The sequence below is a fragment of the Podarcis pityusensis genome (genome assembly GCF_964106645.2).
Source record: "Podarcis pityusensis genome assembly, chromosome: 9".
In the NCBI taxonomy this organism is placed as follows: domain Eukaryota; kingdom Metazoa; phylum Chordata; class Lepidosauria; order Squamata; family Lacertidae; genus Podarcis; species Podarcis pityusensis.
Genome location: NC_138034.1, coordinates 74398488 through 74415084, shown reverse-complemented (window position 1 = coordinate 74415084; position 16597 = coordinate 74398488). Strand labels below are relative to the sequence as shown.

At 49.3% G+C, this 16597-nt stretch overlaps 1 protein-coding gene across 1 annotated transcript in view; it reads left to right on the top strand.

The window, feature by feature from the left end:
• The first annotated feature begins 1619 nt into the window (after positions 1–1619).
• Positions 1620–16597, top strand: part of LOC308485435 (transcription factor COE1-like) — a 93923-nt gene continuing 78945 nt past the window's right edge. The window contains 2 exon segments of the mRNA XM_081021317.1: positions 1620–2000; positions 3245–3366. Of these exon segments, the coding sequence (XP_080877443.1) occupies positions 1650–2000; positions 3245–3366 (473 nt within the window). The 5' untranslated portion in view covers positions 1620–1649.

The following is a 16597-nucleotide window of genomic DNA, read 5'->3' as shown; positions in this document are numbered from 1 at the left end:
AGAATTGATGTACGCGGCCTTCAGTTCCTTGTGGGAAAGGTGGGATATAAAGGTATTAAAATAAATAAATGAAAACAAAATATGCTGTTACTCCTGCTGCCCATCCAAGCTACTGGACTCCTCCTGTAAGTTCTCATTCTTCCCCAATGCGCCTGTGAGCAGGAGAACTTCCTATGCGAAATGCAAAGTGATTTCCAGAGGAGCGAAAAGTCTACTTTCCCTCAATTCAGTCTTGTTGCTTTTCCCAGTTTAGGGGCTTCCTGGAATAATAATAATTAAAAAAGCAGGTGCCATCAGCTTTCATGTCCCACTTTAACCACATTCACACATAACTCCATGCCGAAAGGTGCCCCGACATCACTTGTGAACATTAACACACAGGTTCGATGGGGTTGCATTAAACAGGTCAGGGCGGAATGCCGTTGCAGCGAAGCCTGTTTGCAGGGCTTTTGGGGCCTGTTCCTGGCTGGGTGCATAGGAGCCAACTCCCAGGGGCCGAGTTCCCTTCACACCCCCCCCCCAATAAAATATATGAGGGGACCAGCCCCCAGTGGCGTAGCGTGGGTTGTCAGCACCCGGGGCAAGGCAAGTAATTTGCGCCCCCTAACCTGTGGATTTTAGCAGAGGGCAGAGAGCTGCGAGTGCGAGCGCCCCCCCCAGATGTTGCGCCCGGTGCGGCTGGCCCCCCCTGCACCCCCCACGCTACGCCACTGCCAGCCCCTCCCCAAAGTTGCTGGGCATTGCCATTCAAATGGTGTGTGTGAGCCACATCCTGTGACAGATTATGCAGGTCAGGACTTACCTGCCCCCCCCCCTATTTTATTCAAGTTGGCACCCCAGAGTGACTGAGTGGGAGAACACGCGGAAGAGAGCTCAGGGCAGGGGGCGACTTAGGGTGACGCGCTTGTGGTGCTGGGTGAATCCTGGTCCAAAGACTCCTCTACAGGGCTGGTGTACAGATGGGAGAATTTGCTCTCAGGACCCCGACGTGGGGACCAAAAACTCCTCTTTTGCAGAAGGAGGCAATCCTGGGAACGTTTTGGGGAGCAGGTATCCAAACGCCTGCCGTGGGGGAGAGAAAATCTGGGGCCAGAGAGGGTTTTTCCACTTTCCACATGCTTTTGAGGGGGGGGGGTGAAATCCGTGGGGTTTAGAGAGGCACATCTACTTTTGGAGTGGGGGGCGCCATATGGAGAGGTCCCGGAGGCAGCGCGCCCTTGGAGAGGATTTCGGGGGTTCGCTGGGGACTTGGTCTTGGGGGCTACTTGGGAGGCTGCTCCCCTGGGTTTTTTTGGGGTGGCGGCGGCTGGGGTGAGATCTGTGGGATTTAGAGAGATGCGTTTCTTTTTGGGGAGGGGGGGCGCACACATGCGGAGGCAGTGCGCCCTGCAGAGGTTTTCGGGGCGCGCGCTGGGGTGTCGACCTTGGGGGCCACTCTCATATGGGGGGAGGCTGCTCCCCGCCATCATCCCCCGCGCGCCCCCCGCCCGCGGCCATCGTCCTCCTCCTCCGCCGCCGCCTCCTCCTCCCCCTCCGTCCGTCCGTCCCCCCGGAGTCCGCTCCTCCCCGGATGATGTCAGCCTGCCCGGCCCGGTGGCTCCAGCCCCCTCCCCTCCTCCTCCCTCCCTGGGGAGGCGGAGGGAGGCGGCATGGCCCGGCTCGGCCCGGCCGGAGGCGGCGGCGGCGGAGGAGGAGGCAGCCCGGTCGTCCCCCTGCGCCTGGAGTCCCCGTCCGCCGGCCCCGCGCCGCACTGGCTGGCCGTGCTGATGGTGCTGCTGCCGGACGGCGAGGACGACGACGAGGGCGACGAGGCGGGAGCCCAGGCCGGTCGGCGCAGGAGGAGGCGCAGGAGGCGCGCGAGAGCAGCCGCCGCTCCAGCCGCCGCCGCTGGGCTGCTCTCCGGGGACCCTCGCCGGAGGCTCCTCCTGCTGCTGCTGCCCGCGAATGGGGGCTCCGCAGGCGGCGGCGGCGGCCCGCGCTCCCACCCGCCTGCGCCCTCGGTAAAGCCCCTCGGGGGGCTCCAGTCCTGGGGGGTGGGGGGCTCTCTCCAGAAGGGGCGCCCCAGAAAGTGCCAACTGTCCACCATACCCCCAAAAAAACCGCCGTTCACTGTCTCTTCCCCCACGCCACCCCCATCCTGGGTCCCCAGGCGCCCTGATCCGGAGCGCGCACCGTTCCCCCACTCACCTCCCTCCCCCGGTGCGCCCCTGAACTTTCTCCGTATCCCGGGACGGGCCGTCCGTCCTGTCCCCTCTCTCCATCACTTCTTGGCGTCTGCTCTTGATCCGGCCCGCCGGGCGCTCGTCCGGCCTCTGAACTCCTCCCCGCCCGCCCGACCACCCATCCATCCATCCGGCGCCCTGCCCTCTCCATCCCTCCCTCCGCCTCCTCACCTCCTCGGCATCCTGCCTCCATCCCTCTAGTCTCTCTCTCTCTCTCTCTCTCTCTCTCTCTCTCTCTCTCTCTCTCTCTCCTTTGCTCTGGTCCTCTCTGCGCCTCCTCCGGTTGCCCTGACCCCGCTCTCTCTCTCCATCCCTCCAGCCACTCCTTTCTTCCTCTGCCTCGCTCTCTCTCTCTCTCTCTCTTTCTCATCCCTCCTTCCAGCCCTCGCTCCCCCCTCCTCCCCCCTTTCGCCACCTCCTCCTCCCCCCTCCCCCTCTCCCACCGGGGCTTCTCTCTCTGCCTCTCCTCCTCTGCTCTGATTCCCTCCATCCCTTTCTCTCCCCCCCCCTCCTGCACAACCCTCCCCTCCCAGCTGCTTGGCTGCTGTTCTCTCCCCCCCCTTTACACACAGCCAGTCCCACCCCCCGCCCAACAAGAACCACCCTCCCCAGTCACTTGGAAACAAACAAACCGGTCCAAAATACTCCGCCTTTGGATTGTCACCCCAACACCTCGTGGTTTTGCAAGCTGCTCAGGAGCAGGTGGCTGAGTAGGGAAACTCTCTCCCTGAATCCACCTTGGAAGCCGCTGGATTTTGGTTTTCTGAAGAGATCCCCTCTTTCTGTTTTGCTTTGAGGGGGATTCTAGGGGTTTGCCCCCCACCCCGCCCCAAGCTTGGGGGGAATTTCCAAAAAAGCAAGCAAGCAGAGGAGCCCCAAACTTTCTTCGGTGGAAGCCCTCCCTGACTGGGGGTTGGGGGTTGGGATTGTTTTGGCGAGAAGACCTGTTCCCCACCCACTCCGCGCCCCCTGCCGTGCACACCTAGGACCCTTAAAAGGCTGTTTTGATGTTCTCCATCCAGGAGGGTCTCCCCAGAGGTGGGCTGACCATGAAGGAAGAGCCTTTGACCGGTGGTGGGCTGTCAGCTGTGAGGTCTTGGATGCACGGGACTGGCATTCTGGATGCCAACACCGCAGCTCAAAGGTAGGGCCTGCAGAAGGCTTGCAGAAAATTCTACCCCCCCCCAAAAAAAGAGAGAGAGAGAGTAAGAAACACCCCCAAACTCCTTCTTTCAATAGTTTTCTCTCGCTTTCCCCATCCCCAATATCTGTCTGTTTTGAAATTTGCCAAGAATTTACTGGGTTCTCCTGCAGAAGTCGAGGCAAGGAGTTTGGGACGGGAAAGGTGTTCATTCTTCTTTATTTTTTTCTTCCGATGACTCTGATGACTGGCGCGTGTTATTCCAGTTTTCCTGTTTGACGGGCAAAGCGTGCCGTTGATTTATTCGCTACGTCTTGGGGGGGGGGAGCTGCTTAAAGGAAAGGGGAATTTCAGAATTGCAATTGCGATTATTTAGTTTTCAGGAGGGTGTAAGGCCTTCATCATTTCCCCTGCTAAATCTCCTGGTAAAACACCAACCCTAAAGCTAAGTACGAGAGGAAGAAAGACAGATACCTTGATTTCACCTTTGTTGTTGCTCTTAAAGTTTCACTATAACTCATTGGAACTTTCATGAATATAACTCTTTTCAGATGGGTTTTTCAGCAGAATCAAAAACAGTTTAGGTTGGAACTGACGGGAGGTATCAGATAACATTTATATGAATATATATATATATATATATATATATATATATACACACACACACATACACACACCCTGAAACTGGTTTTATATTTCTTGTTGTCAAGCTGTTGGAAAGTGTTTCTGAAGTTAACACTTTGGGGTGGAAAAGCAAAACAGCGTTGGAAGAAAGTTAGATTGATGCCAAGGATGCACGTTCGCAATTCTGCTTGCAAATTTCTTAAACAGACATTAGTGGGTTGTTGTGTTTTTTTAAAAAAAACAACAACTGTGGTTCTAATTTTATTATTCCTCTCTCCTCCCCCCAAGAAGTATGCTTTAATTTGGTCCTCTCGTACAAAATTGCTCCACATCGCAAACTCCTCTCTCGCCCCCACCATTCCTTTCTATCTTTTACAATTATTCCTGTTGGTCGATAAGCTGGGATGTATGAATCATTTCTCCCTGGGCTCAATGGCTCCGGGAGTTTGCTTCTTTTTGATTTGAATTGATTTTCTATCGATCTCAAATGTTCCCTGACCTTTGACATCTGATCTTGCTTGACATTTACTTGAGGTTGCTTAAACAAAGGAAGCAAGAGTTAGGTTGCATAACTAACCATGTAGCAGGGATACAACTCACCCCCCTCATTTCTCCAGTATATCATTCACCTGCAATTTGCAACTGGATTTATTGTTGTCAGCCTGTTGTCTCCCGGAGTTTGCAAACCTACTAGCTGGGTCCCGTGCATCGCTGACCCAAGTCACCTTCTTTGGCTATATGATCTGAGAGTTGTGCCCTAGTAAAGGGTTTTGTGGCGCACTTTGTAGATTTATTTGTGTCTCTGGAAATGCTAATGCCGCAAGCTTTGAAAGGCCTGTGCAGCTGTGCTGGGCCTGCGTGGTCCCTAGTGCACCCCAGGTCCCCAAATAAATGTTGAATATTTTAGTAGCGGAGCACATTCTTGGAATGCAGAAGGTACAGACGTGGGCATCTCTGCTGAAAGGATTTCAGGCGGCATCTGGGAAAGACCGGGAGAGCTCTGAAGAAATAATTTTGTGCTAGCTGGCTTGAGTCTGCGTGGGGCAGCTTCACGTCTTTAATGTTGATCATTCCTCTGTTTTCAGTATAAAAAGGCACAATCCACCCAGATGTTCTCTGGAGCAAGCAGGGGGAGCAGAACCTTCTGGTGGATCATGCCCAGTTGTACTTTATAATTCTATCACAGTTTTTTATTCTCCCCGGAACACCGTGTGTAGGCTAGAAACTGGCAGAAAGTGACTGGTTTGCTGCCTCAGTTTCTCCGTCGTTGAGTCCAGACCTCGGGCCTTCCATCCTGTTTGGGGTGTTTTTTGTTTTTGGTAGAATGCCCCAAACAGAGACGTCGCTTTGTAGTAGCTTGTGAGAAGTAAGGGTTTGGATCTGTGTCGAATTAGGTCTTGCCGTGGGATTTCGCGCAGCTAAAAATCATCGTAATTCGCTGAGTCTGGATGAGATTTGTGAGTGGGCTTTTTTCCTAATGACCCAAGAAGAGATGATAACCTGATACGATAATTAGACATAAGAAGAGGCAGCGAAGCTTTATCAAGTCAAGGAGCGTGTTCACCTCCCTTTATCCGGGGGGCCCCTAACAAGATATTGCATTTCTCCATTATCTCCCTGGACTGAGCAGGTCACCTCAAATGGTTAAACAAAACTGGAATATCTGAGGAAAGGCAGTGTGCGAGACGCAGACAAGATCCCTTGATAGAGTAAGGATCAGCATTTTTTTAAAAAAAAGACAGAGAACGTTCCCCTTGTTTTTGCATGAACCATCCAGGCTGATTTCACCCAGAAAGAATTTGCACTAGATTTGTTGATGTTGTTGTTGTTTTGTGGCAATCTCCAGGAAAGAATGAGAAACACTTTCTTTTTTTAACCGTAAACTGCATTGAGATATTGTATCTCGCTTGCAGCCCTGCCTACTCCATGCAACTGTTTTCCTGTTGCATCCTTCCCACTCCTATCGTCACCCCTCCGTTCTGCCCTCATCTTCTTCCAAAGGAATAAACCACACTTAGCGTAATAGTTTATTTACCAGCCTGGCACTCTCCTGGTGTTTTGGACTACAGTTCCCCACGCTTGCTGGGGCTGATGGGAGTTGTAGTCCAGAAATATTTGGAGGGCACCTGGTTGGCCAGGGCTGATCTCATCTACCCATCCCACCTCACTCTACCCCGTTCGTTTTCTGTGTTTGTGTTCGTCTAGCATTAGCTGAGATTTATATAACATCAAAATATATAGAACGTATGCAAACAGGCAGTAAACTCACTGCCATTCCTAGGGCCCAGATGCCAGAAGTCAGAGCATGTTTTGTCCGACTGTGTCGAAGCTGTAAAGCAAGACATGGAATGTATTTGCCAGAGGGCTCAGAGGCTCCTGCCCCCCCTGTTGTGTTGACTTATCTTGTCCTGGTGTCCGGTGGTTTGCGTTTTCTCCTAATTTTCGGCGCTGATTCTTCGTAATGCCTCCTGATTCTGAATCTTCGTTCAAGAGAAATTCTGAAAGCTGCCGTTTCAAGAGTTCACCACCCTTACCTTCGTTTGGCAAACTTTGCCATGAGTTAATTTACACTTTTGTTTATTTGGAAGCATTTATATTCTGCTTAGTGTTTCAAAAACTCATAAGCGGTGCACAGCAAAGGGTTGTGCTCAGAGCAGTGCCAAAATGTATTTCTCTGTGGGCAATGGAACGTTATCCCTGCTTCCCACCCCCCACCCCAGCCAAGTTTATTCTGCGGGTTCCCTTATACTTCTTGAAACAGTTAAACTATGGAACTCCCTGCCACAGTGATGACCACCAACCTGGAAGGCTTTCAAAGAGGATTAGACAAATTCATGGAGGAAGGGAGGCCTATTGATGGCTAGTACGCACAATGGTTACACTTTGCCTCCACGCCTGCAGGCAATAATGCTTTTGAATCTCAGTTGCTGGAAACTGCAGGAGGGGAGAGGGCTCTTGTGTTCGAATCCTGCTTTCAGGTTTCCCACATGCGTCTGTTTGGCCACTGTGAGAACAGGATGCTGTGCTAGATGGGTCGTTGGTCTGATCCAGCAGGATCTTCTTACGTTCTTCTTTGGGGATGTCATGGGGCATAGTGGGGTGGGAAGCTTTGCGCCGCTGTAAGCACTGAGTTGAATTCTTCCCAGACAAGCAGGCATTGGCCAGCCTGTTCTGCTGCATCCAGTCTCATGGATGCAGCCAGCAACAGATCCCATCAGTCTGATCAGTTAAGTCAATTGCACCGTAGTCCTGAACCTACCTGCTTGAACAAATCTCGTTGATTCAAAGAGCACATTCACAACCAATAGTCTGTAAATCAGTGGGAAGAAGGGGTTCATCATAGACACCAGTATGTGTGTGTGTGTGTGTTTTTTTGGGGGGGGGAGTTGTTTTAAAAAAAGAAACTGGTCTGAGTCGTGCAGGAGTTGGATTGCACGTTGAAAGCAGAGAGAATTCAGCCCACCTGGGGAAAAGTTTATGTTCAGCTGCAGAATCGTGCCGGATGCAAATGAATCAGATTTTCATTAAGCACCTTGGGTAATCTGGGCTGCAAGGGAGGGGACGATGTCAGGAATATTTGCACAGGCGGTTCAAGCAAATCCAGCCTAAAGTGGCCCAAGTCACAATATTTTGACTTAATAGCACAGTGGATGGTGGCTGTTACCTTTTGGTGGTTTCTGAGACTTTCCAAGCGTTTCCGAAATTATGGGCAAATAGGCCGTGCAAAACAGAGAAGGCAGCTTTGTAAAAAAAATGTACGTGGGGATAAAAAGGCTGATTACAGGATCCAGCCAAAGGCAATTCTGGCACCCTGTTTACCTTGGGCAGCAGATATGGCCAAATGTCAGGAAGGATGATGGACAAATCTCTTCCCAGGTCTGATCTCTGTAACCTTCCTCCAGAGAAAGCATCCTCCCTGCTGATCAGCTGAGCAAAAATCTTGGGGAAGGGGGTGAGATTTTGGGGTGTGTGTGTTTTGGAAGGCTTTTTTAAATTTAGTGGTAAATAATATTTTAGAGGCTAATAATATCAGTTGCTGGTAGGTGAACATAGCTGTCAACGTTTCCCTTTTTTCCCCTTATTCCGAATAGGATTTCTCACAAGACAAGGGAAAAGTTGACAGCTGTGTAGGTGAAGGGAGAGGGGGAAGGGGGCTGTTGCATCTCCAACCTCTCAGCCATCACTCTTGCTGGTTTTCTTCGTAGTCGGAGATTAAACACCTGGAAGATTGGTTCACTTTGGTGCAGATATTCCTCAAATCTTGGTTTCCTGTTTTCCTTTCCTTGAGCTCGAGCTTCTCTTGATCGGTTCACACTCAATTTCCAGTCCCTCCACCGGTGACGGAATTGATGCTTGACTTGATCGTTGAGTCCCCAAGAACTGTCTTCTCCGTTCCAGTAGCCAGAGAACGATAGCCAACCATTTTCCTTTCTTGCTCCCACATTTCGCTCCCACCCCCTCTGCTCAGAGAGAGAGTGGCATCGATTTGTTGAAAACCTCTCATGGATTTTCGATCGCGACTGTTCAGTTTGGAGGATCAGATTACTGCAGCCCTGCTTTCTGCAGGGCTGCCCTTGGAGACAGATCTGAAGGCTCCCACTATTGCAGTTGTTGTTGTTTAGTGGTTTAGTCGTGTCCGACTCTTCGTGACGCCCTGGACCAGAGCACGCCAGGCACTCCTGTCTTCCACTGCCTCCTGCAGTTTGGTCAGACTCATGTTTGTAGCTTCGAGCACACTGTCCAACCATCTCGTCCTCTGTCGTCCCCTTCTCCTTGTGCCCTCCATCTTTCCCAACATCAGGGTCTTTTCCAGGGAGTCTTCTCTTCTCATGAGGTGGCCAAAGTCTTGGAGCCTCAGCTTCAGGATCTGTCCTTCCAGTGAGCACTCAGGGCTGATTTCCTTCACAATGGATAGGTTTCATCTTCTTGCAGTCCATGGGACTCTCAAGAGTCTCCTCCAGCACCAGAATTCAAAAACATCAATTCTTCGGCGATCAGAATTCTTCCACTATTCCACTATTGCAGGCTACTTATCAATATGTGCAAACTGAAAGCCCAGGTATCGTCCGTATCGATTGCCGTTTGCCTCCAGGCCAAATTCAAGGTTCTGGTGTTAACTTTTCTGACATCTTGCATCCTTGATGCCTTCTTCTCCCATATATTCCTCCCTGAATACCAGCTGATGAAGCTCTGCAGTACTTCCTGTTCTCTGTGAAATGATGTGTAGAATGCAGCCCTTTCTCTGTGGAACTCCTTGCTGCAAGAGAATCCCACTCACCCTTACACTATATGTTTTCTGCCCCTCATCACTTTCCTTTCGTGTGATTGCACAGCTGTTTGTTGGCTGGCCTCGTTTTCCGAAGGAACGTACTCGCTCTTTTAGGTTTGCTGTTATATGATTTGATTGGGTTATTCACTTCCCACACCACTTAATATGTTTAATAATAATAATAATAATAATAATAATAATAATAATAATTTATTAATTATACCCCGCCCATCTGGCTGGGTTTCCCCAGCCACTTTGGGCGGCTCCCGATCGAGTGTTAAAAACAATACAGCATTAAATATGAAAAACTTCCCTAAACAGGGCTGCCTCCAGATGTCTTTTAAAGATAAGATAGCTGCTTCTTTCCTTGACACCTGAAGGGAGGGCATTCCACAGGGCGGCGCCACCACCGAGAAGGCCCTCTGTCTGGTTCCCTGTAACCTCACTTCTCGCAATGAGGGAACCGCCAGAAGGCCCTCGGTGCTGGATCTCAGGACGATGGGGGTGGAGACACTCCTTCAGGTATACTGGAACAAGGCCGTTTAGGGCTTTAAAGGTCAGCACCAACACTTTGAATTGTGCTCGGAAACGTACGTTTAAAATATCTCTATGCGGTGTACCAAAAATTGAAGCGGCAACTGACAACTTTGACAAAGTATTTGCAAAAACACACAATTGCATCGTTCGAAAACACCCTGCGTGTGCCCCATTTGTAGAGGCTCTGAGATTGAGCGTCAAATGCGGAAGACCTGACTACACAGTGCGCTTTTGCGGATAACCCCCTAGAGTCTAGGCCAGCCTGGTGCCCTCTGGATGGGCTGGACTACAATTCCCATTAAGCTGTGCAAGCTGGGGATGATGGGAGCTGTAGTTCAGAAATAACCGGTGGGGGTACTGGATGAAAGAAGGCTGCACCCGGCCTGCCTCCAAGTTACTAATATAGTTTAGGGTAAAAATTGTCCTCAGTGGGGCAAATTGTAGTCATTCAACCAGGAGGAGTGATGGGGGAAAGGGTTATAGTTTCTCCCTTGCAGCCTCCCCTTCCTTGGAGGTTTTTAGCAGAGGTTGAATGGCCGTCTGTCATGGATGCTTTAGTTGAGATTCCTGCCTTGGAGGGGGCTGGACTAGATGACTCTGGGGGCCCCTTCCAACCCCACAATTCTATGATTCTGCTGTGTCTGGGCAACATCTGCTACCTTTGGTTCTGGAAGTGGTAGGCAGCCATCCTGGCCATGGATAGAGTCACAGGTTTTTAACTTTCTCATTCATCAGCACTCTTAAAAATATTTAACTGGGATAGCTCAGTCGGTATGGCCTAAGACTCAGGGTTCCTTCATTGCAGAGGGTTGGACTTTTGTTGTTGTTGTTTAGTCGTTTAGTCATGTCCGACTCTTTGTGACCCCCTGGACCAGAGCACGCCAGGCCCTCCTGTCTTCCACTGCCTCCCGCAGTTTGGTCAAACTCATCTTGGTAGCTTTGAGAACACTGTCCCACCTCTGTCGTCCCCTTCTCCTTGCGCCCTCCATCTTTCCCAGTATCAGGGTCTTTTCCAGGGAGTCTTCTCTTCTCATGAGGTGGCCAAAGTATTGGAGCCTCAGCTTCAGGATCTGTCCTTCCAGTGAGCACTCAGGGCTGATTTCCTTCAGAATGGATGGGTTTGATCTTCTTGCAGTCCATGGGACTCTCAAGAGTCTCCTCCAGCACCATAATTCAAAAGCATCCATTCTTCGGCGATAATATAATAATAATAATTTATTATTTGTACCTTGCCCATCTGGCTGGGTTTCCCCAGCCACTCTGGGTGGTTTCCAGCCGAATATTAAAAACAATACAGTGTCAGACATTAAAAACTTCCCTAAACACGGCCACCTTCAGTTGTCTTTTAGAAGTAAAATAGTTGTTTATTGCCTTGACATAGATGACCCTCATGGTCCCTTGATTCTATGATGTTCTTTGACAACAGAATGTTGGCACTGAGCAGTGTTTCTTTTCTTTTTTATAAAAAGAAAAACAATATTAAGAAACAATGAGGTGTCAGTGCCCATTACTTTCTCAAAGTGTCATGGGCGCCAGCACAAAATGGCACACTGGTGAGTCCCATCACAAAAAAACAGAAGCCATTTATGAAATTAAAATATGAATCCAGTTGAAAATATGAAATAAAATAAATAGGATGGGGATGGGGAGGGAGTACCAAAAAACTAACAAACAAACAAACCAGGGTTTGCATCCATTACCTCATAAAGAACATTCTCAGGAGGTTTACCTCCCCCCTTTATTTTATTTCATATTTCCCACTAGATTGTTGTTTTAACTTCATAATAAACTCTTGCATTTAATAATATTAAAAAATCCGGTAAGCCTGTAACTTATGTGGGGGTTGCTTTTCGGAGATCTCGCCTACAGCCAAAATTGCGTATAGTCAAAGCACTCCAGGTTCACTAGTAGGTGGAATTTGCCAGACTCTTTTTCCCCTTAAAAGCTGACCCCTTTTAATTTTAATTTTTTTTAAAAAAATTGCCATGTCCGTAAAGCTGAATGTGCACAAATTAAATGTACGTCAGCTGCAGGTGTGCTGTAATTATTTAAAGTTGGGCTGTGCAGCCCACTTGTAGGAGGATATTATTCTCCAGCCCCAGGTGTGAGGTGCTAGTTGAGGAATCCCACAATGAGACAATTCACCCGGCCTATTGTTTTGAACTCAACGGAGGCTCTGTGCCCACACCTGCTGCTTCCAGGAGATTATCCCAGGTGCTCACCGGTTTTTCATCCTCGAAATCTCCAACCTGCATTTGTGGACAGTCTAGCCAGTCTTTCCAAAACGGCTTTCACCCCACTTATGCACCTTAATGTCGATGAAGCAGGACGGGTGTTGAGGACGGGTGGCGGTGGGAGAAATCGAGTTTGGGGAGAAACGGCATAAGCTCAGAGATGCTGGAAATGGAAAAGCTTGTGGCTTAGGCTAAAGGCAGAGAGGTGACAGCTGGGAATTGGCAAGGAGTTGGGGAAAAGGTTCAGCAAAAGACTAGCAAAATGATCAAGGGGATGGAGCTACAGCAATTTGGATTTTTCTGTTTGGAGAAAAGGCAAGTAAGGGGCAATGTGATGATGATGGTGGTGGTGGTGGTGATTGTGATGATGATGATAATTATTTTATTTATTTATTTATTTATTTATACCCTGCCCATCTGGCTGGGTTTCCCCAGCCACTCTGGGCAGCTTCTAGCAGAATATTAAAATACAATGGTACCTCGGGTTACATACGCTTCAGGTTACATACGCTTCAGCTTACAGACTCCGCTAACCCAGAAATAGTACCTTGGGTTAAGAACTTTGCTTCAGGATGAGAACAGAAATTGTGCTCTGGTGCCGCGGCGGCAGCGGGAGGCCCCATTAGGTAAAGTGGTGCTTCAGGTTAAGAACAGTTTCAGGCTAAGAATGGACCTCCGGAATGAATTAAGTACTTAACCCGAGGTACCACTGTACAGTGATTCATCAAATATTAAAAGCTTCCCTAAACAGGGCTGTCTTCAGATGTCTAATAATAATAATAATAATAATAATAATAAAACAATTGATTGAAATACAACTTAAAAACAAGATTAAAATACAACATTAAAATACAACATTAAAATGCAGCCTCATTTCAGTAGAAACTCAAATCAAAAACTAAAAGTCCAATAGCTGTTTATTTCTTTGACATATGGTGGGAGGGCGTTCCACAGGGCGGGTGCCACCACCGAGAAGGCCCTCCACCTGGTTCTCTGTAACCTCACTTCTCACAGTGAGGGAACCGCCAGAAGGCCCTCGGCGCTGGACCTCAGTGTCCGGGTAGAACAATGGGGGTGGAGACGCTCCTTCAGATATACTGGCGATAGGAGCTTGTAAGATTATGTCATGGCACAGAGGAACCAGACAGAGAAAAGTTTTCCCCCCTCTCTCCTAGGACTAGAACTCATGGCCATTCAGTGAAATGGGAGCAGGAGGTTCAGGATAGATAAAATAAAGTCCTTCTTCGCACAGCGCATGGTTTTTTGTTTTTTTAAAAAAATTATTTAATCATTTTTTCAATACAAACAACAACCGCAAAATACACAACAAAAACCATAATAACAATAATAACACAATTTGACATTTCAGATTTAAACACACTGATATATCTATGACTGCACCCTTTTAGCAATATTTCCCCACCTCTCTCTCCTCCCCCCACTTCCCCCCACTATCTGCCTTTCCACTTAAATATCCATTCCAGATTCCTTCATATTTATCCGTTCTTAATTTGCGTTGACATGCAATTCGTTCGTATGTAGCTAATCTGTCCATATTATCAATCCATGTGCTCAATGGAATCTTTTTGCAGCTCTTCCAATTCATCAAAACAGGTGGGGGGTTTTTTTGCTTCGCATGGTTGAGCTATGGAACTCTCTGCCACAGGATTGGTGAGGTCCACCAACCTGGAGTACTTTAAAAAGGGGATTGGATAAATTCATGGAGAAAACGGTTGTTGATGACTATGAGCCATGATGGCTCTGCATTGCCGCCACAGTTGGAGGTAAAGATGCTTCTGAGACCCAGTCGCTGGAAACCATCGGAGGGGAGAGATGCTTTTGTGCTCAGATCCTGTTGCTGGTTTCCTACAGGCACCTTGTCGGCCACTGAGTACAGGATGGGTCTTCTTATGGGTCTTCATCCAGCAGGCTCTTATGTTCCCTTGCAGCTATGGAGGTTCTGATGTCCATGGACAAGGGCACTTGAATTAGCCATAGGCTCACCAGCCCAACAGGGACCCGGGTGGCGCTGTGGGTTAAACCACAGAGCCTAGGACTTGCCGATCAGAAGGTCGGCGGTTCGAATCCCTGCGATGGGGTGAGCTCCCGTTGCTCGGTCCCTGCTCCTGCCAACCTAGCAGTTTGAAAGCACGTCAAAGTGCAAGTAGATAAATAGGTACCACTCCGGCGGGGAGGTATACAGTGTTTCCGTGCGCTGCTCTGGTTCGCCAGAAGCGGCTTAGTCATGCTGGCCACATGACCCGGAAGCTGTACGCCAGCTCCCTCGGCCAATAAAGCGAGATGAGCGCTGCAACCCCAGAGTCGTCCACGACTGGACCTAACGGTCAGGGGTCCCTTTACCTTTACCCCAGCCCAACCTGGCCTGCTGCTGTGCCTTTAACAGCAGTAGGCTATGTGCAGAAATCTGTTGGCGAATCCTTTGGTAGTCGTACAGACAGCCACGGCGGCCAGTTCAGAAGCCGGGGACTCCAGCCACTCCCTCCCTCACCCTTTGCAATTAAGTCCCGTCCTTAAGTCCACGCACCCCTGGTGGCTGCCACACACCCAGCCTTCCTGCAGGTACCTTGTGACCTTTACAATATAGCAGCCAACTTTTGTAAAGCTGTCTTGCTTGGTTACCTGGAGATGATCTGCGATCACCATAGGTGACCAGTTGTTCACAAGGTTGTGGCCGTTCTGTTGAAGTTCATGGCGAGTGCTGCCCAGAGTATCTGGAGCAACGCAGGCAGATGGGTGGGATATAAATAAATAAAATTAATAACAACAACAACAACAACAACAACAACAACAACAACAACAACAATAATGGAGGACTTGTTATGCACATAGGTGTGTTCTCAGGGGTTGGGCGTGCCATCTCGCTCCTATTCTTATTTTTACTGGCATTACTGTGGGGGCAGAACATAGCCATGCTGGCTAGCAGCCATTGATAGCACTTTCCTCCATGAATTTGCTTATTCCTCTTTTAAAGCTATCCAGCTTAGTAGCCATCACTGCCGCCTGCAGAAATGAGTTCCACAGTTCAACTGTGCTGCATGAAGGACTTTCTCTTTTTCTTTAATAGTTTTTATTAAGAATTTCATCATAACAAATGATCAAAAACCTATCCTCTTCATCCCCCCCATTTCCCCCTCCCCAAGATAAACCCTCCCTCCCTCCCCCCCAGACTTCCCTCAGCTCCTCTCTCTGATTTTTCAACACATATTTTTCTCTGCATATTATAAACTTGTAAAGATTTATCTGCCTGTTATGTTAACAATAATAAATTTGTGTATGTTTATTTAAAACCTGCCAAGGAGTCCAGTTCATTTTGTTGTTCTTTTAAGTAATTTGTAAAAAGTTCCCATTCTTCTTTAAAGCCACAGTTGTCCTTGTCTCGCAGTTTGTATGTCAATTTCACCAGTTCCGCATAATCCATTCATTTCCCTTGCCACTGTTCTTTTGCCAGGATTTCCTCATTCTTCCATTCTTGTGCTATTGGAAAATAAAGAACTTAATTATGTATGTGACAACGGCGGCAAGAGTCTTAATAGCACAAGGACTTCCTCTTATCTGTCCTAGGAATATGTTGTTCTCCCTTCAATTCTCTCTTCTCGCAATAGTTGTTGAAGGAAAAGATAAAGGTAAAGGGACCCCTGACCATTAGGTCCAGTCGTGGCCGACTCTGGGGTTGTGGCGCTCAACTCACTTTACTGGCCGAGGGAGCTGGCATAGAACTTTAAGGTCATGTGGCCAGCATGACTAAGCCACTTCTGGTGAACCAGAGCAGTGCACGGAAATGCCGTTCACCTTCCCACCGGAGCGGTACCTATTTATCTAATTACACTGGTGTGCTTTCAAACTGCTAGGTGGGCAGAAGCAGGGACCGAGCAACGGGCGCTCACTCCGTCGCGGGGATTCGAACCGCCGACCTTCTGATCGGCAAGTCCTAGGCTCTGTGGTTTATCCCACAGCGCCACCCGCGTCCCTGTTGAAGGAAAAGCCCCCCCCCAAAAAAAAAAGATGAAAGGAAGGAGGAGGGGAGGAGAGAGCTGGGGAGAATGCCACCCCAGTCAACCACCATTGTGCCCTGGGATTCCTGCGCAGGTTCCCCAATGGCAAGGCCGGCCTTACGAAATGAGAACGCCAATTGTCGCAGGAAAGAGAGAGCCATTGGGGGCTTTCCTGTGTGTGGTGGCGGTGCCCGTTCACCCAGCAGCTCAGGATGGAGGCCTTGGTGATCCCAAGGGGGGGAGAGAGTGTGAGAGGTGGGGGTGGGGATTTCAGTTTCGTTGACCCTAATGGAGCACGTCTGATTTCTGCGCCGTCCCCCAGCTGGGTTCCTGGCGGCCCAGCGCATGGAAGAGTTGGTTTTCCTGTAAAGGCTGTGCGGTGCTCTGGTTTGCTAGGAAATGCTCCAATTTTCTTTAATAATTGATGGGCGCTGCCTCGCCAGCCTCGGAGGCTCAGTGAGCGCAGTCATTACCAGCATCCTGGTGTTTTTTCCACCCTCCCTCTCTCCCTCTCTCCTCCTCCTCCTTTGCCTCCCTCCTTCCTTCCTTCTGCCTCG